Source organism: Heterocephalus glaber, unplaced genomic scaffold (genome assembly GCF_053883595.1).
Source record: "Heterocephalus glaber isolate CG9 unplaced genomic scaffold, H.glaber_assembly_v1.0 deba00001795, whole genome shotgun sequence".
Classification (NCBI taxonomy): Eukaryota; Metazoa; Chordata; class Mammalia; order Rodentia; family Bathyergidae; genus Heterocephalus; species Heterocephalus glaber.
In genome coordinates this window covers 751,062-775,267 of record NW_028258476.1, presented here as the reverse complement: position 1 = coordinate 775,267, position 24,206 = coordinate 751,062, and the positions used below count along the sequence as shown (strand labels likewise).

Below are 24,206 nucleotides of genomic sequence, written 5' to 3'. Positions count from 1 at the left end.
CTCTAGTTGTCTTCACAGTAAGAAAACTGGTGGGGGGGCAGGGTTTCACTATGTAGTTCAGAGGCAGGCCTTGAACTTGCAGCAGTCCTCCTGCCTCAGTCTCCTGAGTGTTCAGATTATAGGCATACACCAAGGAATATCATTTTCTACTGGTGACTGACTCCCATTTATCAAATCAAGTTTTTGAAGTGGAACAAAAAATTAAAAATTAAAGAGAAGATTATAAACCAAGATAATGGGAGAAGCCCTGGATGGCTCTGAAAAGTGAAACAGCCTTAACAAAACCAAGACAAGACTCTTAGCCTAAATAGAGGTTTTATTGGTCAGCCTGATGAGTGACAGACTGGCACAGTCCCAGTCCCCTGCTCCGCACTCCCAGCCCAAGGTGGCAGAAGACACAGTTTGTGACCGAGGCCATGAGTGGGAAGTGGGGAGGACCCGAAGGGCTCTGCAGTTTAAGGCTACCGGGACCGGAACCAGCGTCCCAAGAACAGATCCAGGATAGAAAAAGCATCGTCCAGAGTGGGAGGTCTTGGCGATTCTGGATCTAAGGAAGAAAAGCAGACACACAGCTGGCTGAAGTGAAACAGACCAGGCAGAGGCAAGGGAAGGAATATTAAAGGGCACAAAAGCAACAGTCCGCGGTGCCCAGTTTAGGGACGGCTGTGGGTCCGTGCTCTTCTCTTACCAGCTCCAGGACTGCTTTCTGCTTCCTGACGGGTCACGGTGGTCTCCCGCCGGCCCTCGCTGTCCACCACAGTCCGGCGCTCCTCCACTACCTGCAAGCAGAGCCCCACCATGTCCCTAACGCCACTAAAGCTGACTTCAGCAGGTTCTTTCTTGGAAACGCTGGGGATTAACCAGGGCTTCAGCCATGCTAGGTAAGCACCCACCACTGAGCTACAGTCCCAGCCCTTTTTGCTTATTTTTACTTTGAGACAGGGTCTCGTTAAGTTGTCCAAGCTGGCCTCAAACTTGAAATCCTCTTGCCTCAGCCTCAGAGGACTGGGACTCCAGGTGGCACCACACCAGCTAAGTGGTGGCTTCTTTGCACGAGGCCCTCTTTCCCCAGCACCCCTCTCCCCACCTCACCCCGTCCGGCTTAGTGATCTTGGTCACAGAGATACTCTTGAAGTAGGATCTGGGCTGGGGCTGTAGAACTGGGCCAAGACCCTCCTGGGAAACCTGGGAATCAAGATCTGGAAGGGCAGAGAAATTAAGAACTAGTTGAGTCTAAGGGGAAAAAGACGTCAAGGAGCGAGAACAGGCGCAACTTCAGGGTGTAGACACCCTCCCCCGTGACTCACCTTTGTCCTCTCTGGCTCTGGGATGGGGAGTCACTGGCCATGGATCATCGAACTGCAGAAGAAGCCACAGCAGGTGAAAAGACATCTTCCAATCTGAAACTTGAAGGGTCAAAGACCTCAAACTGCTCCCAAGTTCCAAAACCCTGTTTTCCTGGGAGAATTCCATTTAGTGTAGCTCTATTTACCCAACCTCACTGCCTTCCTGAAACAATACTGTCTTGTCCTCCCAACAATCCTGCCTTATCCAAGACTCATCTGGACAAGTGGTTTGTATGTGTGGCTTTATTTGTATTTAAACAAGGAGCAGAGGGCCAGGGATTTAGCTCAGTAGTTTCGCCGCCTGTCTTGCAAGCACAAGCACCCGAGTTCGATCCCTGGTACCAAAAAAAAAAAAAAAACAAAAAAAAGGAGCAGAACTCCCATTTCCCCCAAGAAAATCCTGCCAGAAGCTTAATACAGAAAACGGAATGGGATGTAGGTCAGTGTACTTGCCCAACATAAACAAGGCCATGGTCCAATCCTCAGCACAAGGAGAAAAGGAGAGAGAGGGAGAAAGAAGAGGAAGAGAAGGGTGGGTGTGGAGAAAAACGAAAGAAGAAAAAGAAGAAAGGAAACAAGTACACTAAGGAGGAATTCCAGCCCTCACCTCAGGTCGCACCCACTCTCACTTGCCCGGATGGAGCACTCACCCTAGGAAAAGGTCTCTGGGCCCCCCAGCCTGGTGCTGACTTCGGGGACTCGGGTCGTGGCTCACTCTCCAAGCCTCCCCCAAAGATCCTGGGCTGGCGACTATCCGGGTACTTCAGCATGGAGTCCCGGAGTGTGTGTCCCTCCCGCGGCCTCTCACCAGGGGCCTCGGACTCGGGACCTGGAAGTTCTGCAGAAGGCGGCAGGTGGATGCTGGGTGGGGTTTCAATCTCCTGAAATCATCCGTCTCCGCGTACTTTCCATCCCCTTCTCCTCCCGGCCCTCCCCGGGGAACCCACACACCGGGCGGGTGCAACGGCAAGGTCCAGGCCCCCATCTCGCCGAAGATGCTGTTGAAATCCTGCACCAGGTCATCAAAGCCGAAGTGACCCTGGAAGCGCGTCCCTCCGCCTGGGCCGAAGCCGAAGCCGAAGCCGAATTCCTCCGGGGGCTGGGGCCCAGCAAACCTCCGACCCCCAGGGCTCCGCGCGGCTCCTTCCTCGTCGTCGTCGTCCTCGTCGTCGTCCTCGTCCTCGTCCCGAGTCATCCCTCCAAAAAAGGGATCTCTGTGGCTGAGGTGGAGGCGGGCGGGGAACCACCGAAACGTCAGCAAGCCGAAGCCGCGTTCCAAAGCCCCGAGCGGGCAGGACGGGCCGGGCGCGCGCGCGACGGACGCCGGCCAGCGGGTACTCCGCGCCTCGCCGGGCCCCCGGGGTCCTGCTCCCCACGCCCGCACTGTCCCCGCCCGGCCCCTGCTGCACAGCCCCGGACGGGGAAAGCTGAGGCTCCTAACGCCGCCGTGGTCAGTGTCGCGGGCTGTGCGCCCAAGGTTGCGACTTCTACCTTCTCCGCAAGAGCAGCGGCAGGAGGAAAAGAAGTCTGTCCAGAACTTGGGCGAAGGGGCCAAGCTCCCCCCAAACAACCAGCCAACTCGGACTGCTCTCACCTCCGAGGTCTAGAAAAGCCGAAAAAGCCCCGGAAGAGGTCAAACAGACTCATTCCCGGAGTGGGACTCGAACCTTTGAAGCCCTCCCGCAGCCCATTCGCACCAGGGAGCAGGTTTGCGATGACGAAAGCCGAGCGACGCATCGGTCCAGGCCGCCGGAAAGCAAGCCTGCGACGCGCCACTGTCGTAAAGCGACTGTAAGCCGGAAGAGGAAGGCGGGAAGGGGGACGGACGGTGCTCCCCAAGTGGAAAGCTGTGTCTCTGCTGCACTGCCCGGCTTCACGAGAAGGGGCGGGCACCTCAAAGTCGTCTCCAGTGGCCGCCTGCACCGGAGCCGACCCTTCCCGCCGGCCCACGCTTGTCGCGCTCGCGCCGTGGTCCCCGCGGCCGCCAGAGGGCAGTGCAGCCGCACGCGCGACCCCGCGGCCGGTGACGTCGGACGCAGACGGCGCGGCGCTGCTTTCCGAGCTCTGCAAGCGCCGGGCTGCGCAGCCCCGAGGGTTCTATCCGCCGCGGACGGCTCAGGGCGGCTCTGCCCACCCTCTGCCGAGCGCCAGCGGCCCCCTGGGAAGGGGAATTCGGACCCTTTCCGGCCTGGACGAGGGGAGCCCCGTCTCCTAAGCGGGGTGCAGAGCGGACGTGGGCGTCAAAGCCCTCGCCTCGCCCGGAGCGTCTCCGCGCTCCCTTCCACGGGCTGGGCACGAAGCCCCCGGGAAGCACCGGAAGCGAGGCCGGCCCGGAGTCCGCTTCAGGGCGGAGGGCCCGGCCGGGGCCGCCTCAAATTATGCTTCCTTTTCCCACGCCCGCTTCTTTGAAGTAGTTGCCGCGTCGCGTAACCCTGTCCACCCAGTCTGCACCCCTCCACCTTATGCCTGAGACCCGCTTTCCCGTAGCATGCGAAATTCTTAAGGTGAAGGGAAGGGAAGGGAATCCCAAAGGCAAGATACTAGCACATTAAGGTCAGGACTTCTTAAAGGGCAAAGATTTCATTTTATTCCACTGCCTTCGAGGCCTGCAAGAGGAAGCCCAGTTGGTTCGGGAATACTTATTCACCAAGCTGCTCACCGGCGAGGCTGAGGAAATCCTAAACGGACCAAGAATGGGCAGAGGCTGAAGGTAGAGGTTTTCTTTTTATATATACAAGACACATTAATCCATTAAATTTGAGGACACCGTACAAAAAAAAAAAACCAAAAAACACTTCAACTAATTCATCTGACAATGCTGCTCATATTCATGACACTTTTTTGTTGTTGCTCTGTTTTCCTAATAATAAAGGAGGAGACATAGGGCTGCTGGGCTGATATAGATTGGGGCCCCTCCCACCTCGCCCGTACACCGCCAGGGTGAACAGGAAGAAGTGAAGGGAGGGCAAGGCCCATAGCGAAGTTTCAGAATCTTGAGTGCAAGGGGGAGGAGGAGGAGGGGAAAGGAGAAAATACAAATCCTATAGTACATACAACAAGGTGGGGGTGGCACGGGAATGGGACAGATGTGAAGCTGAGGCATGGGTGGGCGGCTGAGGGCTGCAGGACCCCCCACGGTCCTCTCTGATGTTTCCACTCTCCGGGCTGAGAAGCCCCCTCAGAAGATGGGCCGGGAGAAGAGGGCCAGGGCCTCAGTTGGCCCCCCAGCTGTAGCTGTTGTAGGCAGACTTGTTGGCCTGGGGCTTCTGCGGGATGGAGCTGGTCTGGCTACGTTGCCCGCTGCCCGTCTGGAGGGAAATGGGAGGAGGAGGAGGAGGAGGAAGAGGTGTCTCGTTAGCGGGACAGATCTGTAACACCTTCAGATGGACGTGCAACCTGTCCTGCTGGCCCATTCCCCTGCTCACAACCTGCTGAGAAGCTTACTTCTCAACTACAAATAGTTCACCTTCCACGGCTGGTAGAGCCCCTCTTCTAAACTACAAGGAATTTTTGACATTTAAATAGGGGAAAAGGTGAAGGCAGGACTTTTGAAAATAAGAGTTCTACTCATTTTTAATTTTACTTTCTCTAACTCCTACCTGGGGAAAAAAAGGGTTCCTAGGAGAATTATCGCCTCTGGTCCCCCTAAGTGCCTCCGTTTGGAAAGCTGCCTTTGAGAGCAAGGAAGCCCTTATTCTAGCTCCTGGGCCCCCTGAAGTGGCGTGCTCCAGGGGTCCCGCACCACTCACACAGGCTGCCCACCACCGCACGTGGCGTCTGTGAGCCCTGTGACCGGGCAGGGAGGCCCACCGAGGCACCAGGCTCCAGACGCTGCCTCAAAATCTTTCCCCTGCTGATAACAAGTGCCTCCGAGTTGAGGAAAGCACAGAGATGGAGAGGGTGTTGAGGGGAGGAGGAGGAGAGGGTGGGAGGCCGGAGAGCCCAGCACGTGTCTGTTGTGTTTGTGTATCCCGACTTGTGACCACGCAGCTTTTTGAGTTCCCTGAGGCTGCGGATGTGAAGCGGACTGAAAAGGAGTGGGTGCAAGCACAGCGTCTTTCAGTTTCATTACCTGCTCCTCCTGCTGGTGCTGGCAACAGAGAATCATCTGCAAATATGGTAGCTGAGGCAGAACCAGGATATATGGAAAATAAAGGGACAAACTTTGACAAGAGAACTCCACCATCCCATCCGAAGGGAAAGCTACGTCAGGGAAGGGGCAGGCGGGAGGGGAGGGGAGAGGGAGGGTGCAACCCAGGTCTGATGGGATGAGGACAGCTGTGCCACGGGAGGTGGTGGAGGAGAAAGGCCCCCAGAAAGGGTTTTAATCTGGCTCCTCCTCGGACATTTCCTTCTCAGCCGCTCGTGTTATGTGCGCTTGTGTATGTGCTGTGTGCCCCTGGCTGGCGCTGGGAGGAGTGGGTGAGGATGATGGTGAGGAAGGGGCAGAAAAGGAAAGGGGAGGCAGTTCCGGGGCACAGGAAGGAAGAGGAAGGGAAAGGGGGGGTGTTACCTGGCCGTCCTGCTGCAGATGGTGGTGAAGGATCTGGGAGTGCGGCTGCTGATGGGGGGTCAGAATGTGCATAAAGGGGGCGGGTGGGTAGGCAGCAGCTGTGGCCGGATTGATGGGCCCCCCACTTCCTAGGGCTGAAGGCAAGTTGAAGGAGGCAGCAGGAGTACCGGAATGAAAACCTTGTTTCTCAAAGGACTGCTATCCAGGACAGGAGGAGAGAGAGCACAGGGTCAGCAAAGGCTCCTGGCAGCTTCTGGCCTGAGTCCCACCCCCCAGGAAGCAGCACGGCCATGCACGCAGTCAGGTGGTCGGATCTAAGCCCAGTCCTGCCCTTTGACAACCCTAGGCACACGGCTCCGCCTGGTAGCCGCAGCTCCCCATCCAGACTCGGGTGCTACAGACTCTGCCATAAGGCTCAAACCAGAAGCTGAGTGTGCAAGTGCCCTGCGACCTAACATCGTAAGGAGCACAGGGAGATGTGCTGGCTGTCTTGGCATGTGCCTCTGCAGCTGTGCACGTATTACAAGTCCTTGGATATTAAAAAACAATCACACACACACACTGAGGTTCCTTGAGTGTTCAAGGTCTTGGCTATGAAGCACCCCCTCCCCTGCCCAAGTCCCCTGAAACTTTACAGCAAACTTCATAGTGATGAGGGATAAAAGGAACAAAACACAGACTTGTGGATACCTTAGCAACAAATGCCTCCTGTAGGGCACTCGGTTGTCCCTTTTCCCATTCCCACGCCTTGTTATGGATTTACTCTAAGAATGGAATGAGATAGCTTCCTTTCATCCCTGCCTGTTCTCTTGGAAATGTTACCAAGAAGGTTAAGAGTGGGCCAGGGATAAGGACAGCTCACATCAGCTAGCCACACCTCACCGCACCATTTTTATTCTCCTGCTTCTCAGAGGGCTAAATTTAAACCCCCAGAAAAACCAAAGCCAGAGGAGTGAAATCTCCTTTAGAAGGCAGGATGGGTCTGACACCTCTCCTAGGGATGCTCTTGCCCCGCTGTCTTCTACCATTACAGCTCTACCTCCTGTGTCCATCTTTTTCTACTTCCATCTATAGCCAGGCACCTACCTGGGTTTTGGAGTACACAGAACCCGAGATATCTGGCACGCCCGTGTTACTGGAGGTGACTGACACACCTGGGGAGGAGGAAACAGACAGGAGGGTTAGCTCAGCTAGCTGTCTCGCTTCATGTGCCCAGGATGAAATGAGGTCTGCAGCCTTTCTAGCTGTACCACAGGGAACTCTGGTCTGTTTTTCCATCCTGAGCTAAGAACTCATGACAAAGGCTCCTTAGGGTTCTTTCGCCCTTTCCAGCTATGTGTGGATTATCTGCAACAGTGAGCTGAGCAGCTGAGGCGAGCAAGGGGATCTAACCAAACCTTTCCGCCATACAGGACACCTGTGCCACGGTCCACTTTTAATGTACTAAACTCTTAATGTCCATTTCAAGTCCATCTACCCAAACTCCACTCACTTCTCCTGAAGATGTGGGTACTTTGGCTGTGTTCTCTAAGAAAACTGGGCTCAAAACCCCTACCTCACCGCATAAGGTGAGTCCAAAGGAGCATCATAATTTCCAAGAGCTCTTTGCTCTCAGAGCCTCAGCTCACACTGCCCAGCTTTGGAGCTTCCGGGCCAGTGGGGAACCTCGTAGCTTTCAGAGATGCGTGCGTGGGTTCCCACCACTGTTTGGCCATGTCTTTGGGATATGAGGGCTGGCACAAGGATGAGTTTCCATTTACACACGCTAAACCCAGTGTGGGGAGGGAAGGAAAGAGGTGTAGGGCAAGCCATCTCCTATAGTCTGTCAGACACAAAAACCTAATGTAACTTTAGTTTACAACTTCAGCTTCTCCAAAAAATAAAACCTCTAGACCATACCCCAACTTGCATGTTTCTTATTAAAGACAAAAACCAGGAACTTGTCCTTTTTTCTGCATGCTCTCGGATCTTCCCCTTAGAGACACGCCCATCCTCTGCTGAGGAGCCCTCTGATGGTGAAGTTTTCAGAAACACGTTAGACTGACCAAATTACAAAGACGGACGGAATCCTCCATTCGCCTACAATTCAACAGCAGTCCCCCTTCAAATGCCAGAACCCAAATCCTCCCGACCAATGCCTACCACAGATAGCTTCCTAAATTGAGGCCACTGTGGAGGTCCCGAGAGCTTCCCAGCAGAAGTGGCACCTTGACCTGGAGAACCCTCCACACCAGGGAGGAGCAAATGCCAATGAAGAGAAAGAACAGAACCACAAAAGCCAAGCAAGAAAAAATACTTCCCCATCTCCAAAGTATCAACTATATATTTTGAAGACACTGAGGTAAGAAAAGGGAATGACAGAAGAATCTCTTAAGGAGCTAATGCAGGTGGGAGGGTATGTATCCCCTTCCCTTTTCAAAACCCCAGTTGCCCTTGGGGGAAAATACTGGGTAGCAGCCTTAACTGTAGGAACAGTTCAGTTATGGAAAAGGCGAAAGCTAATGAGGTGTGTGTGGAAGGGTTGAGACTGTAGATGGAATACACAGGATATAAATAGAACACTTTAAAGATAAACCTAGACAGTGATTTATCTCTACTGTGAAGGCTCACAGCTCCCTTCTCACTCTATGCAGAACAAGGCTGGGTCACCAAAGGATAATGGTAGAAATGATTCACTGGGTCTCCTGGCTGGGTGGCGGGGAGACATGCAGTTCTAGTATGCAGTTCTAGTGCCTACCTGGTCTGTTTTTGTTTTTTCCCAGAGGCAGGGCTAGCTGAAAACCAGCTTCTAGTCCAGAGGCCTTTATCAGATGTGGGGTGAAGGGACTGGAAACACGGGGGGAAGACAGTGCTGCACAGCGGCCATGGCCTCAGTGTGATGTTAGAGACCCTAGACACAATGGATACTGGTTTCCCGCCTCGTCACTAGTTACTAGAAAGATGCTCAGACTACAGTCCTCTTGCTTTCCTTCTAAGAGCAACATGTCCTACCTGCCCACTCCCAAGCAGTGACAATCACACCCGACACAATGCGGATGATGGGGAGACAAGAACCGCAGCACAGCCGCCCTGGCAGCAGGTCACACACCTCAGGGCAACACTGCTCCTCAGGGCCATGGACAGACACAAGGAAGCTGATTACTTCGGTTTTCCAGGGCGATGCTCTCACTGTGCAAGTTAACTCCACAGACAAAGGGCGATGGTGCGCTAGCTCTCGGGCTGAGAGGGGCTTCACGTCCAGTCAGGAGGTCTGAGCAGACCCCCCCCCCATCCTCAGCTATGCCCACTCGCGCACATCGACTCATCCACACTCTCCTAGAGGCCTGACAGAACAATGTTAGGCCAGCAGTTTCCAGAGTGACTCATCAACTAGCCGATCACAAATGACTATCAGAGCTCAATCAGCCAGCGGCCTTTGGGAATCAATGTGGGAATTAATTCCCTAACAACAGCTTTGAACACCATCTTTTTGGCCTTCACCGTGACATGACATGCTATACTTTTTTGGGTTTTCCCTTCTGTTTATGTCCAAGGCAAATGGAAAAGTGAAGAGACGTAAGCATGGGGAATCGGGGATATCTACAAATACTTTCTTTACCAACCAATCCACAGCAGTGTCTCTCCCCCCTCCCCCCACTTAAAAAAAAACCACACTGAAGTTAATGGCTCTGGCTATGCTGGGGTTTGATGAAAAGGCCACCCTCCACCCTTCACTCTCAACACAACATCGGTTCCTAGTGTCCAGAAAGACATGCACGGAAAGAACGCCAGAGTTAGCTAAAGAAATACCACAGTTTATTGAAGACTACAAATATTTTTGTTACAAGTTGAAACTACATGCCTTCCAGAAATCAAAAGCAACAGCAGGTGTGTGCATTGATGCTTCGGAGGTGCTGCACCGCTTGAACTCGAAATGGGTAAGACAGGGTCTGACACATGGGGAGAGGGAAGCAGGGGAGGGCAAGCCCAGAAGGTATCCACCAACTCATTTCCCCAAGCCACGCAGGCATGGCCTCAGCTCAGCAGGCTCTCCTCAGTGGTCTGGTTTCTGAAACAAGACTTCAGTGCAAATTTATACACACACACAAAACACAGCCCCCAGCCTGGGCCAAATTAGCTCTCAGCCGTCCAGAAATGCTTGTAAGGGGGTGGATATTTTCTTCCTAAAAGGAATCAAATACATAAAAATAAATGAATTTAGAGGTTGATGAGTAATGGAATGACAAGAGCCCTCTGTGGGGTAGGAACTGGGGTTCTCAAGGGCTGTTATATCAGGGTTTTGAAATCTTGAGGGAGGTGAGAAGCTAGGGCCTCCAGAGTCAGATATGCCAACTCTCCTCTATTTTATCAGCCACCTACTTCATATTCTCATACCTGGGGCAAGATAAGAAATAAATCTAATGTTCTTGGAGTGGGGCCACTCCCAAATCCAGTTTATAATCCTCCCACACCAAGGGTCAGGGCAGACTGCTCAGTGAGCGCCCCAGGAACGTAAGTATTCAATCTCAGTGGGGCGCCTTGAGATCTTCAAATTTAAATTATGGCCCACTCTTACATCGTACAGCACAGTTCACATCTCCATCTGGTGATAATTCCTAGACTCACTGCCTTCTATGCTCAACTTAGGCAGCAACCCAATTATTGAAAGCTGTGGGTAATTTACCCCCTGGAGCACACGCCAGGGTGAAGAACACAGATACTGCTTCATCCAAATCACCACGAAACGGTAACTGAGTTGAGAGCTTTGAAGGACAACCTTCAGCCCCAACCCCTAGCAACTACAGCAACCTCCTCCCCATATGTACCTAAAAGTCACTGAAAAAAGAACTGTTTCATTGGAAGACGACTCCTTACGTCCATCCTCCATAAGTGGAGGCACAGAGTCAGGTATGGAGGGAAGGGACAGGCTGGGTATCTTTTGGATCAGGATAAAACCAGAAGATTCCTACACTTCCCTGCCTGCTGTCAGGTGTGCAATGGACCATGCATGAAGACCAGTCATACAAATGAAGGAACCTAAAGGTCCACCTCTCCCAGACCAATTCTCACTCTACCGAGTAGTCATGCTTACTCCTCTCTCTCCACATCGGAGGTCTTCCAGCTAAGAAATAAAACTAAGAGACTCAAGCCAAACCTACCATGGTCTGCCAGCTAGGACAGCACTTCGCCCTTCTCTCCTGTGAACATGTCCTCTTCTGTACTATCAGTGACACTTGCCTCCACTGATATCTCAGCACAATTTTGGGGCCTTGCCCTACTCCTCACTCAGGTTAGGGCAGATGACGTATCTTACTGGCCATCATGTACCCTAGAGCCTTCCCACCCTGAGCAGCAGATACATGCATTAGGATCGAGCTCCGCTGACGGTGCTTCTGGAGGCACTCAAGTTAGTTAAGCATTAACAATTGTATGTGGTGAGCAGCACACCCCTGCCAACCCCGAACTCTCAAGCACCAAGTCTTTCTCCCTGAAACTCACTTAGTAACACCCCAGAGACCACTAAGCCAGGGCCACGGGGAGCTTACCAGTGTTGTATCCATGAGACCCATATCCACTCGGCTGTTGGAAAGGGGTGGCCGATGCATTCACACTGACATTCACACCATGCTGCTTGGAAGAGGTAGGAGCCACCTGAAGAGCAAAAAGGCCAGAAGTGCAGTGAAATGTGGCATTCACTGTGGGACTGTCACACCAGTCCTACTCCAGAGTCTGGGCATTCAGGTGGCTACCTATCCTCATGGAGGCTGGCCACAGTTTTCATACATAGTGAAATGGGATTCTTACTAAAATTCCCAGAACCTAGCTGTGAAGCTAAGAGGTAGTTCAGAGGGAACAGGGCAGTGGAAGCAGGAACGAATGATGGTCTGAGGGAAGCAAAGCTGTATGGCGGTGCATTTCACCTTGGGGTTATTCTAAGACGGCCGATCCCCATTCTGACTCCACAATTCCAGCTCCACTCCCACTTTCCAGGGCAGACAGGGCAGAGGTAGAACTGTTCCTCCTCACCCATTACTAAAGAATCGTTTGGTTTTGAGAGCTGGAGTGGCCAAGGCTAGGACCCTTCACCACAAGGGGACTGAGGCCAGGTACTCACAGGGAACACAGCAGGCCCATACTGGAAGGTGCTGGGGAGGCCCGGAACCCCTGTGTAGTATGGCAGGCTGGTGTAGCTGTAGCCAGGAGGCAGCGCCGGGTTCAGGAATGTCTGCTGCGTGGTGTGGTGAGTCTGCGTCTGGTTCTGCTGGGGCTGGGCCAGTGTTGTGGCCGGAGCTGGGGAGGAGGCATCCCCACGGCCAAACTTTGTGAGGTCACCTGTGACAGGAGAGGCTAAATATACCTGCTTCTTCTACCCAACACCAATGCAGAATTCGCTCTTCTGGTGTCACATGATTCCAAGAGGTCCCATTAAAGACTTTTAAAGTTTCATTCCTTGAATTACATTCCTTTGCAACTCCACTTAGCACAATGCTAGTCAAGACTAATGCTGAGGAATGTACGAAGCTGTGGCAGACAGCAACTCCCAGGACAGAGCCACTATCTGATCCCCACCCCTCTTCCCTCCTTCTTGCTCCTCCCATGAGGAATACTGCAAGCTAGACTTGAAAACCAAGTTGTCTAATATGACCTGGAGGCGTTGGGGCAGCTCCATGGGAGAGCACGTGCTTTGCATGTGAGACGCCCTGGGTTCAATGCCCAGCATGACAAAGTAGACAATTAAATGGTTCATCTAGAAACCACAGGGAGACAACAGAAAGTGGATTTAAGGGAAAAAGCTGTCATGTGCCCATCTTTGGCATGACGGTGACTAAACCAACCCCCATTCACCACGTCCTTTCCAAATTTCTATGGTGAAACCTTAATTAGAGCGAGAACCAGGTCCCTTCTTGCTACTAATGCGGTTTCTGCCAATAATGCCTTTATTCAGCCCCAACCCAGTCCTACCAGAGTAAGGGTTGCTGGCCAGACTCGCATCCCTCCCAGTCAGTGGAGTGGTGGGTGTGGGAAACGGGATGCTGTAGTAATCCTGGGGGAACGGAGAGCAGAGTCAGTGCCACTCACTCCCCGGCATGAGGAGCAGGGGCAAGGAGCAGGAGGATGTGGGAGCACTGCCACCCACCCAGCCATGATGCAGCGGGCAGAGCAGAGGGGCAGGAGCTCCACAGCACTCTGGCACACACTGTCCCCCTCACCTGACCACAGAGTGCCAGGCAAGGTCTACATGCATGCCAGTGGGAGAACACGGTAAGGGCCGTAAACACTTTCAACCCTCCACAGAGCACCCCTATCATCTACATCAAGCTTATTTTTAGAACACAGATCTTTCTATTTGAAGTTTCTGAAACATACAGAGACATCTTGAGAGTTTTGGAGTAAGCTCGGGTTACAGATGAGATCACAGCGTGTCTACACACTATCAAAGATGTCACATCGCTGGGGCATGGGCATAGAGCAATGATGGAGTGTTTGCTTAGCATGCTCACAGCCCTGGCTGATCCCTATCACACACACAAATATACAAAAATCTGGACATACTGGCACATGCCTCTAGTACAGCTATTTGAGGGGTGGAGGCAGAAGGATCACTTAAATTCAAAAGTTCAGGGCCAGTCTGGGCAACGGTGAGACCCGCCCTCTTTAAAGGGAGGGAAGGGATGAGACAGGTGGATGTCACTCTGTTGGCAGAGAGCACTTATTTAGCAAGCACGGGGCCCTGGGTTTGATCTCCAGCACTACAATAAAAAATAAAAATAAACAGGAAGTGACATTGGTAGTCTATTTATTTGGCTTGGGGATATTGTTCAGTAGTAATACGTGCTCTGGCTTCAATTTCCGGTACCAAGTCCCTACATTCTAATATATGTTAAATCAAAGTAGTATATGTACGAAGCTAGGTGTGGTGGTGCCCACTTGTAATCCCAGCACTCTGGAGTCTGAGGCAGGAGGATCACAGACAGTTCAAGGCTAGCCTGAACTACAAAGCGAGACCCTGTCTCAAAAAAACAAAATAAAGTAAATGTACAGAGGGATGGGCTGAGAAATACCCAGGTCTCTGACTTATCAACTGCATATTTAAAATAATCTTCCCCACATAAAGATTTCCTTTCCAAAGCTCTACCACACATACTCACCAATGGAAACCTTGTCTGAAGCATTTGCAAGTCATCATAACCATACACTTGTGGCTGAAAAACACAGACAGGTACAGTATTGGTTGGAACTGGTTAAGATGGTAGCAAAACAAGAAGCCTAAAGGTAGAATTCAACAGAACATTCACTCTCATTCTTAGATCGGAACTTCTTTCAGTTTTCTTTAATGGGAAAGAAGTGAAGTAGGAGAGGTTAAATGACTGATGAGAGGTCTGAAAACCACTTGGGTCACATACAACTGACTCAGCTAGGTTGGCCTTGGGTAGGGCCGCAGCAAGGCAAAAACAGCACAAACAACAGCGGGTTTTCCTCTCTGGACAGACCGTCTGTTTCTTACAGGCTGTAAAACTGGGCTTCAGATTTATCTTCCCCAAGAAAGATTCCTATTTAACTTTCATTTTCTCTGATTTCTAAATACCAGCATGTTATTAAAAACATGTAACAGGGCCGGGGATGTAGCTCAGTGGTTCCGCCGCTTGCCTCGCAAGTGCAAGGTCCCGAGTTTGATCCGATACTAAAAAAAAAACCAAAAAAACAAAAAAATTGTGTAACAAATAGGCCAGGGATTTAGCTCAGTGGCACCACACCTGCCTCACAGCACAAGGTCCTGAGTTCAAGCCCCAGTACTAAAAACAAAACAAAACAAAAAAACCAAAACCTGCTAGGCATGATAGTACATGCCAGCACTCAGGAGGCTGAGGTGGGATGGATCTTCGAGAGTTCAAGGCCAGCCTGAACTCACTCCTTCTCAAACAAACAAGAACAAAACAAAACACAACAAAAAGTTTAAAAACTCAATTTCTTGTAGTAGTCATCACTCATTTGTTTTGTATTTTATTTGGGAAATTTCAAAAGGGTGGCACCAATAATTTCAGTCTTCCTTAGGGAGAAGATGGGCATTTATTCTGTATTTTAATTTAGTTTTCCACCTTAAACCAGAGCTGTGAAGAGTAGCTACATTACCCTAATGTTCTGAAGAAGACAGCTTTTCAGTCCTACTTACCGGGTAGGCGTGTAACAGCCCTGGAGCCATAATATATGGATTAGGCAACAATGGCGGGACCCCAGGAGGGAGGTTGGGAGGAGCTTTTCCTAAAAGAGAAGCAACAATTTTGATGTTGTCAGCTACTCATCTCCTCCATCCCAGAGGAATGACACCCACTTATGTAAGGTTACCTGAAGTCGTAGCAACTGAGCTTCGAGTCGAGGCTGTGACGGTAGAGTTGCTGCCTAGGCTGAGGCCCAGACTGCTGCCACTATTGAGACTGGAAGAGACGCTGACCACTGGGGGCGGTGCAGAGACTGTGCTGGGGGTGGTAGAGAAAGTGCTAGAGGAAGAATGGGGATTCGCTTCATTCTCCACACTTGTATGCTTCAAGAAGCAGAGCAATGGAAAAGAGGAGGAGGAAACAACAATTAGCAATAAAGATTAAAAAAAAAAACAATTCTTTCTACTGATCATAGGACCCAGCCAACCTCCCAATTAATAGGAGCAAGGCAGGTTAACAGACTGACTGCCAAAGCAGAAAAAAATCTCTAGCTACATCTTGCTTACAATTTGTCTGGCTAGTGCCTCACAGGTGCAAGGTCCAGAGTTCAATCTCCAGTACCAAAAAAAAAAAAAAATTCCACTGCCAGCTGGGCATGGTGAAACATGCTGTAATCCCAGTACTATGGGAGCTGAGACAGGAAGATCACAAGTCTGAGCCAACCCCCTGGGAAAGACCCTATTTCAAAATAAAATATTAAAAAAGTGCTGGAGATGTAGCTCAATGTGAAGCCCTTGATTCAATCCCCAGTAATGGAAAGGAAAAAAAAAATTCATCCAGCAAGGATAGTAACAGAAACGTGACGAACACCGTCATCCTGCTCAGACAGATAGCGAGGCAGTGGGGACAGACACCCCAGAAACAGACACTGCCTGGGCAGTGAGGGGTGAAGAAGCTGAGATTGGAGAAATACGACACACAGCTTCGGCAGTAGCAGCATCGCAGCCAGTGAGGTTTACCCGAGGCGCGATTACTGCTAACTGGAAAGTACACCACAGCCTTCCCTCCCACAGCTCGTCACAGGTTCAGCGTACAGGCCTCGTTATGGGCTAGAGTAGAGGTTCTCACTTTAAACCTTAATTTTTGTGTATTTGAGGACAGAAGGGCTAAGAAAGCCCTCATATCTTTTCCCTAAAATGGTCCCTTCCTTTATAACTGCAAATTTAATTCCACAAATAGATGCTATAAATCACAAGAATGAATTTTACTATATTTTCTCCTCTGGCCTCTACTTTCCTAGGGATGTCACTTCACACTGATTATATGCAAGATTTGGGTTCAGCATACCATAGGCAAAGAAGAACAGCTCTAGCAGGTAAGTGTGCTCTTGCAGAGTTTATCAGCGTATACGCAAAGTTCTGTCCATCCTCAAGGGAAAGGGTCAGAAAGTCACCCCTCCCCTGGCTTCCCAATACGCCTTTACTGGCTTTCCTTCAACTTCAGCTGAATGATGATTTTACCACCTCATGAAAGATTGTCCAGAATTTCCTCTTAGGAGAATGTTAGGGTGTGATGGTTAAAAAGTAAGACCACATTTCCTCAGCATCGCGCTTACCAGGAGAGTGGATGTTGACGTGCGCCCAGAAGATGTTGATGACGAAAGGGTATTCTGCTGCGTGGACAACGTGCTGTAAGGAAAAGAGGTTGCCAACAGTGCTGTGGTGATCTGAAGTGGGCTTGAGGCAAGAGCACAAGCAACAACGGAAGGCAGAATATTCGGCAAGAGGTCTGAGATCAGACAGTGAGCATGATGACCAGCCAGCAAGAGTGAGCAGCTAAGGCAAAGCAGATACTGGAAGGGGAAATGAGTCTCCCGTCTTCACTGCCATGGCTTTCAGGTCACTCATTTGCCACAAAAGCAGGGCTAATGTCTCTGCCAAGTGGACAGAACGAAAACCCAGAAAACTCTAACACTGAAACCCATCACCCCACCTCCACCCTCACCCTGATTACCTGCTGTGTTGCGTGGTGGTGGTGTTTGCAATCTCCTCACTGTGGCTCAAGCCACTCAAGGAGGATGAGTGTTGATTGGTGGTTGTCAGTAAGGAAGCTGCAGACACCGCTTCATTGAGAGGGGGGATGCTAGGAGTGGAAGGTGAGTCAGGTTTCACTGCAGAGCCTGTAGCACCTGGAAACAAAGAAGAGAGCTGGTACAATGCTGCCTAGCACACACCAGGCCCTAGGTTCAATATCCAGCAAGTCAGAAAGTGTCTGTAAGTAAAAAGTGCCTACAGTCCTATGCTGCCACAAAGACAAAGGAGCATGACTTACTGAGTAATGGTACAATCTTTTTTTAAATTTAAGGCGTTTCACGAGATGTATTTTGTTAACACAGGGCCTCACTATGTCAGTCAGGCTGGCTGTGAACTCACTAGTGAGCTTCCTGCCCAGCCTCCCAGGCGCTCGGATTAGAGGTGTGGAACACCACACCCAGCTACAGCTGCATTCTATTTGTCCAGTGAAGGAATCCAGTGAAATTATCACCATTTTAAGGCAGAGTGCCTGAAACTTAAGATGGTTTGCAATTAAGCAGCAAGCTAGAACCAAGCTAAGATGATAACTATGACCATGTTTGATCACTGCACCAGACCTCCTTTCACTTTAAGAAATGCAAAAATCCTGAGAGAAAAAGACATTACCACTGAGAAGGTAAAGCCTGGAGAGCACTCACCTTCAACAGATTGCGTGGTCTGTAACTGCGCGGCTTGCACAGAACTGAAGCCATTCTGGTACCAGAAACAGGAGCAAGAACAGACAAACTTATGTAAATAGGGGAGGGAGTTAGCACGGACTCAGCTTAATTTAAGTAAACAAATCTTTAGGAGAAACTGCTAGTTAACCAAAGGATTAATACAATGAGACCATGCAAAGAAACAATTAAAAACAACAAAACCAAATATACCAAACCTGTGCGACCATCCAAAGGCAACCCTTCAAACAGGGGAAGACACTGGAAAGGTCCAAGTCCAAACCCAATGCCTCTTGTGGGAAGAAAGGTGTGGGACTGCTTAGCTGAGCCACCCATCCTGCTGCTGCCCCTGACAGTCACTCCACTCTCCTCTGGCACATGCTGTCCCTCTCACCACAGCCAGACAGAGCCAGGAAAGATCTACTGATATGCACCCCAAAGTCTAGCAATTGACCTTCCAAGAAGAGAAGACAGGTGTTTAAGACTGATTCTAAGAAGGTAGTGGCTCTTTACTGCAATGGTTTCTAGCTGAGTCTCCAGCCTCGCTGAAAAGAACTTTTATTTCACCAACCACAGAAAAGTGCTTTTCTTCAGCTTCTCAATCAGTACTTCCAAGGTTTCTCAGCACCACTTCCAGAGATGTAAATCACTAATATTTAAGGGACTTTCCCCACTATTTTCCTAACCAATGCCCAGGGGCTCACGAAGCCACTACCTTTGCCTGACTCAGGTCCTTTTGGGGTGATGAAGACATGGAGCTGGGGTACCGCCGAGTCTGTGTGGACCTCTGTTCGTATAGAGGGCCCTGAGCATTGTTTTGGGAGGTATAGGTTGCTGACTGAATCGGGCCACTCTGATAACCAGACTCCTGACTCTGGTTAGATGAAATTGTAGATGAAGATTCACTGTGGGAAAAGAAAAGAGAAAACTCAGAGAAATAAAATAGAGCAGACTCACTGATACTGAAGAAAACGGTGGAGGTATTCTAACGGACTAAGCAGATTTTAATCAAAACCTTTCCAACAACAAAAGAAAAACTGTCACAATTTTCTCCTAACAAATGTAGGAATTCCTGCCTGGGGATTTAGCTCAGTGGTTTCGCCATGGCACCAAAAAAAAAAAAAAATGTAGGAATTCCTACATTCTATAGTGCTAAGGATCCAAATTAAGAACAGAATTTAGGGGTCAGGGATTTAGCTCAGTGGCACCTCGCCTGCACTGCAAGCACAAGGTCCTGAGTTCAGTCCCTGGTATGAAAGAAAAAGAATTAAAAAACCTTTACCTCTAAAACCAAAATTCCCTTCTTCTCCTACATTCTGTTCTTCTAATTAAAAAGAAGCTAAACACTGGGTATGGTGTACATCCCTATTATCCTATCATCCTGGCAGGAAGAAGCAGGAGGATCACAAGTTTTAGTCAGGGCAACTTGGCAAGACCTTGTCTTAAAAAAATAAAGAGGCAGTTCAATCCCCGGTACCCCCCCCCCAAAAAAAGCCAAAAAACTTTAAAAAATGAAAAAAATAAAAAGGACATTGATGAAATTCAGCAGGTCCTGGGTTTAATCCCCACCACTGCAAAATAAACAAACTTTTTTTTTTTTTGGATCACAGGTGTGTGCCACCATGCCTGGTGTATTTTATTTTTTCTACTCAAATGTTTTAAACATTGTTTTAGTCAGGGTGTTGTGGTACCAGGGATTGAACTCAGGACCTTGCACTTTCAAGGCAGGTGGCAGAACCACCGAGCTAAATCCCTGGCCCAAAACAAACATTATTTTTTTTTTGGTACCAGGGATCGAACTCGGGTCTTTGCGCTTGCGTAGCAGGCAGCGGAACCACTGAGCTAAATCCTCAGCCCTCCAATCCTTTAAGACAGGGTCTCACTGTTGCCAGGCATATCTCAAACTTGTGATCCTCCTGCCTCAGGCTCCCAGAGTGTTAGGATTACAGGCATGAATGCCCATAATTAGAATTATCTGCCCAACTTCATGAAAGTTTTATAAGACATGCATGCTATCTCCTTCTTAGGAATTCAAAGTTATAACCTTCACAGACATAGTCCCACACCAAAGGAGTAAAAAGTGCCAAAAGCACTTTCAGCTGTGGCAGATGTCAAGTTATTTTCCATTAGAGGTGTTGTACACACATTTCAAAACTAACCTTTAATGTTCTAGAAGTACCCAAGCAGCACATTTCTGTTTAAAGTTAGAGATAATGGTTGCAACAATATTTTAAAGTACGACAAAAATGCTAAGACTGACCACTTTTGTCTCATCCAATGAGAGCTCTCGAAATGAGCAAGAACGAAAAGAGTGCTCATGGCTCCTGTTCCCCTACCTGGCCGTGCTGGTATACAGGCTACTTGGAGCCTGGCTTGAAGAGGCGCTCGTGGTGGGGGTGGACTCATAATCAGAAAGGACAGGCTCTGACCCAAACTGCAATGCCCCAAACTGCAGATTTAGCCCTGAGATATCTGCTGAGCCAGGCATCTCCACAGCCAGAGCAGGGATCTATGCAGAAAGGTTAAAGAAAAGACAATGTCATGGTTTAATATAACCTTACTGTAGAATAATATACATTCCTGTCAACCTCCAATTAACAAGCTTATCCTTAAAATCCACATTCCCAGGTCCCATATCCCTTTGCCTGAAGATAGTATTACCTAAAGGTTAAGTACCTTAGAAGTCAAGGATGCTTTTTTCTTCTGCTGTTTCAGTTTCTGCTGAGCCGGCTGAGGGCTGGAGGACTGGTTGTCTGAAGACCCAGGAGACATCTGTGGAGCTGAGGTGGATTTGCTTGGCAGAGGTGAAGAAGGGGGTGGAGGTGCAGCTGTGGAGGTAGCCACTGCAGGAGGCTTCTCCTGAAGGAACACCTCCATCATGGTTGAAGATGGGGTAAAAGCCTGGCGCTTTGTAAAGGGGCTGTGCACTGTTGAATCATTTGGGTTCTTCAAATCTGTACAAGGAAGTCCATCACATATGAGGCCAGAGGTGCTGAATTCCAAGGAACTGCTACTGCCCTACACTAGTGCCATGAACAAGGCCTTCAAGAATCACAGCTCTGCATAAACAGGTCCTCTTTCAGGACTAAACCTGATTTCATTTCCATGGTGGCAATCATCAGACCTTTTTTGTTCCGAAGTACACCTAATCAAATCAACACCACTGCTTTTCGTATGTAAGACAGGAATCTACAAACTGCCCAAGTTTACAGTATAAGGTCTTTTTGGGGGGGGGGGGGTACTGGGGATCGAACTCTGGTCCTTGCACTTGTGCAGCAAGCAGCGAAACCACTGAGCTAAATCCCCGGCCCTACATTATAAGGTCTTAAGATGACTAAACCCATGAATCTAAAAACAGTATGTTATTTCCAAACACTGAAAATCTAAGGAGAATCCTCCCAAATTCCCAGACCAACAAAAACTGCAACTATGCGTATCGCTGAAACTGACAAGAGATATGCAGTGGCACCTCAGTTCTCGAACTGAATTCTTTCCACAATTCTGGTCTTAGAATTAATTTCACCAGAATCTTGGAAAGAATTAAGTTCATAAACCAAGGTGACACTGTATACCCTCAAATTTGTATTTTTCCCTGAACTCAGCCCATGTGGCTAGAAGACATCTGAGGAAGACACCCTTCTCTTCACTTCAAGACCCACTCTGCACTCCCTGCCAGCCTCTTCACAGCAGCCCTCTACCCCTCAAGACTTCTCGTCTTCTTACCATACTGCACCAGTGATGGGGACTGCGTCGTCGAGCCCATGTCCCAAGAGGAGGTGGTGCTTCCGGACTGCGAATGCTGAGCTGCCAACTGAGCCAGGGCCTGAGCAGTCTTGAACTGCTCCAAGAACTGGGAGCCTGTGGTGCTGCCACCTTTAGCCTCACCAACGTCACCAAATCCCTTCCCTAACATGCTCACCTGTAGATCAGCAAAGAGATGAGAAATCTGCAGTCAGTAACTTTGTTCAGCTGTGCAGCATGAATTTACCCAGATCAAGAGCCAGCACAGATCAACCAAGAAGACCACCAAAAAAAAAAAAAAAAAAAAAAGACCACCAAACCAGGCCCGGGACACAGCCCAGTCCCAGGTACTCAAACAACTGAGACCTTCAATGCCACCAGACTGAGCCATCAACAGTCTAGTGAGAGTGCAAGTCCTTGCCTCAGATTATGGAATGTTGGAAAATGACTAAATCTCTCCCATTTCTGAATGCAGAAATGTTACCCCACTTCATCAAATTGTAAGATTAAACAAATATTGTACTTGCAATGAATATATACATACCACATAAGCGCTCAAAAAGAATGACAGCATCACATCCCCCTTCACTACAATGTATGATTTTTACAATTTTATGTTTCAATTAAAAAACTATTTTTTTGTTTTTGAGACAGGGTCTCGTTATGTAGCTTAGGCTCACCTTGAACTTACTATGTAGCCTAGGCTCACCTTGAATTCACAATCCTGCGTCAGCCTCTCCAGTGCTGGATTATAAGCAGCCACCACTATTTAATATAAATTTTTAAAAATGAGAGCCATTAAAAACTTAAACTATCACCACCATTCTTTTTCAGGGCTAAAGCTCTAATAACTGGAGAGTGGCCCCTACCTCTGAAATTTTTAAATCAACCAATAAATGCTTGATTATTAAATTAACATGAAGGATAAATATAAAATTTTGCTCTAACCACTGAGGTCTTTGCCTCTTTGATTAACTAAACAAAAACAACAACAACAACAAACAAGCAAGAAAGAAAACTAACTGCAGCTTAATCTGGATGTTGCTAATAATTAGGATAGAGGCAAAGAAAGGTTAAAAGGCCATCCCAACTTCTGTACTAGACAATCAACAAGTTGTATGACTCGTGTTTTCTTTGTGTACACAAACTCTGCAGGGTGATCACTGCACAACAACCAAAGTTTACTCTTAATGCTTTTGGGGGATTCTCCCCATTTCCTGATACCACATAGAACTGTCATCCCAGTCCTGAAGATGAACCATGTGCATGGCCTTCACTAGCTGAGCCTAGCACAGTGATGCATACCAATAACCCCAGCTACAACTGAGGGCACGGCAGGAGGATCACAAGTTCAAGGCTAGCCAGAGCAACTTAGCAGGGCCTGACTCAAAAAGCAATGGGTGGGCTGGGTGGTGCTCAGTGGTGCTGCTGCCTGCCTGGCAAGCGCAAGGTCCCAAGTTTGATCAGGGGAATACAGCTCAGTACTCAAGCAATGGGAATATAGCTCAGTGTGAGGCCATGGGTTCCAGTTTGGTTTTTGGAGTTTGTTTTTATGTTTTGAGATAGTCTCACTATGTAGCTCAGGCTGGCCTCAAACTCACGGCAATCCTCCTGCCTCAGCCTCTCGAGTGCTGGGATTATAGGCATGCACCACCATCCCCAGCTTCAATCTCCAGTTAAATAAATAAATAAGTAAATAAATAAATAACCACAGCATATCACCATCAAGTAGTGTGCCTTTTTACACAAAACTCGTCTGTCCTACTCCAGGTAAGACTTGTTTTCTCCAGTATATATCTGGAGACTATAAACAAAACCCCCGAAGTCTAGCTGAAGTGAGGGACTATTACAAGAACATCAAACAATCTGCCAAATGCAAATCATTAAAGACACAAAATTACCTGTTTGGTTTGGTTTTTGCATGATACTGGGGAATGAACCAAGGCCCTTTACTTTGTGCTACATCCCCCATCTTTATTGTTTATTTGTTAAATTTTGAAACGGGGTCTCACTAAATCATCATGAAGTTACCCAGGCTGGGCTCGACCTTTTGATCCTCCTGCCTCCATCTCCCAGAGTGGTGGGGTTACAGGAGTATGACACCGTGCCTAGCTTGTTCACTGTGTTCCATACAAAAATAAAAAGAGAAACTCCTGGGCCAGGGATTTAGCTCAGTGGTGCCGTTGCCTGCCTCGAAAGTGCAAGGACCCGAGTTGCATCCCAGGTACCAAAAAAAAAAAGAGAGAGAGAGAGAGAGAGAGAGAGAAACTCCTATATTGACTGCAACTATTAAATTTTTTAAAAAATTAGTTCTCTAACATTTATTCTCAATGAAAAATTACAGTAAATAACACTGATGATCAATACACACGTAATGAAAAGGATTTATTTTGACATTATCAGGCAGCATACATTAAAATCAGTGTTATATAAAGTGGAAGGATGCTGGAAACATCTTTTTGACATCAAAAAAATTTTTTTTTGGTACCGGGGATCGAACTCAGGTAGGACCTTGCGCTTGTGAGGCAGGCGCAGTACCACTGAGCTACATCCCCGGCCCCAACATTTTTATCTGATAATGTTCATAATTCCAGACATCCAGAGGGGAAATAAGAGATACAGGACACTCAAATCACATTTTCAGTTGTGCACTGCTTCTTGGTCTTCTTGCCTGCTTTACACTACCTTTCTCTTTTTTAATCCCAATACCTCTTTCATTT

At 48.9% G+C, this 24,206-nt stretch overlaps 2 protein-coding genes, 1 non-coding gene and 1 pseudogene across 50 annotated transcripts in view; 1 reads left to right on the top strand and 3 right to left on the bottom strand.

The window, feature by feature from the left end:
- Positions 1-298: 298 nt before the first annotated feature.
- On the bottom strand, positions 299-3,140 carry Hax1 (HCLS1 associated protein X-1). Its single transcript, XM_004871355.4, has 7 exons — positions 2,941-3,140; positions 2,298-2,566; positions 1,997-2,184; positions 1,308-1,359; positions 1,093-1,199; positions 689-779; positions 299-547 (listed from the first exon to the last, which is right to left on the bottom strand). The coding sequence occupies exons 1-7, from the start codon at positions 3,081-3,083 to the stop codon at positions 462-464; spliced, it is 936 nt and encodes a 311-aa protein (XP_004871412.1). The 5' UTR covers positions 3,084-3,140; the 3' UTR covers positions 299-461.
- Positions 3,141-3,907: 767 nt separating this feature from the next.
- Positions 3,908-24,206, bottom strand: part of Ubap2l (ubiquitin associated protein 2 like) — a 46,391-nt gene continuing 26,092 nt past the window's right edge. For 8 of the 48 annotated variants that reach the window (XM_021249473.2, XM_021249474.2, XM_021249477.2 and 5 more), the window contains 14 exons: positions 21,469-21,664; positions 20,422-20,699; positions 20,082-20,254; positions 18,461-18,650; positions 17,728-17,782; positions 17,010-17,184; positions 16,612-16,684; positions 15,184-15,379; positions 15,011-15,099; positions 13,989-14,042; positions 12,802-12,883; positions 11,954-12,171; positions 11,385-11,490; positions 9,638-10,022 (listed from right to left, as the gene is read on the bottom strand). In XM_021249473.2, coding sequence (XP_021105132.1) covers positions 9,973-10,022; positions 11,385-11,490; positions 11,954-12,171; positions 12,802-12,883; positions 13,989-14,042; positions 15,011-15,099; positions 15,184-15,379; positions 16,612-16,684; positions 17,010-17,184; positions 17,728-17,782; positions 18,461-18,650; positions 20,082-20,254; positions 20,422-20,699; positions 21,469-21,664 — 1,935 coding nt within the window. In that variant the 3' untranslated portion in view covers positions 9,638-9,972. Of the gene's footprint in view, positions 4,655-4,695; positions 5,470-5,859; positions 6,058-6,945; positions 7,014-9,637; positions 10,023-11,384; positions 11,491-11,953; positions 12,172-12,801; positions 12,884-13,988; positions 14,043-15,010; positions 15,100-15,183; positions 15,380-16,611; positions 16,685-17,009; positions 17,185-17,727; positions 17,783-18,460; positions 18,651-20,081; positions 20,255-20,421; positions 20,700-21,468; positions 21,665-24,206 lie in introns of those variants that run through there. The other 40 variants (XM_087203299.1, XM_021249462.2, XM_087203291.1 and 37 more) reach the window with 11 other exon arrangements.
- Positions 12,953-13,088, bottom strand: LOC147820806 (small nucleolar RNA SNORA58). The gene has a single exon (XR_015448237.1). It is a non-coding gene; the product is annotated as a small nucleolar RNA SNORA58 (small nucleolar RNA).
- Positions 15,977-16,158, top strand: LOC147820805 (U4 spliceosomal RNA; annotated as a pseudogene).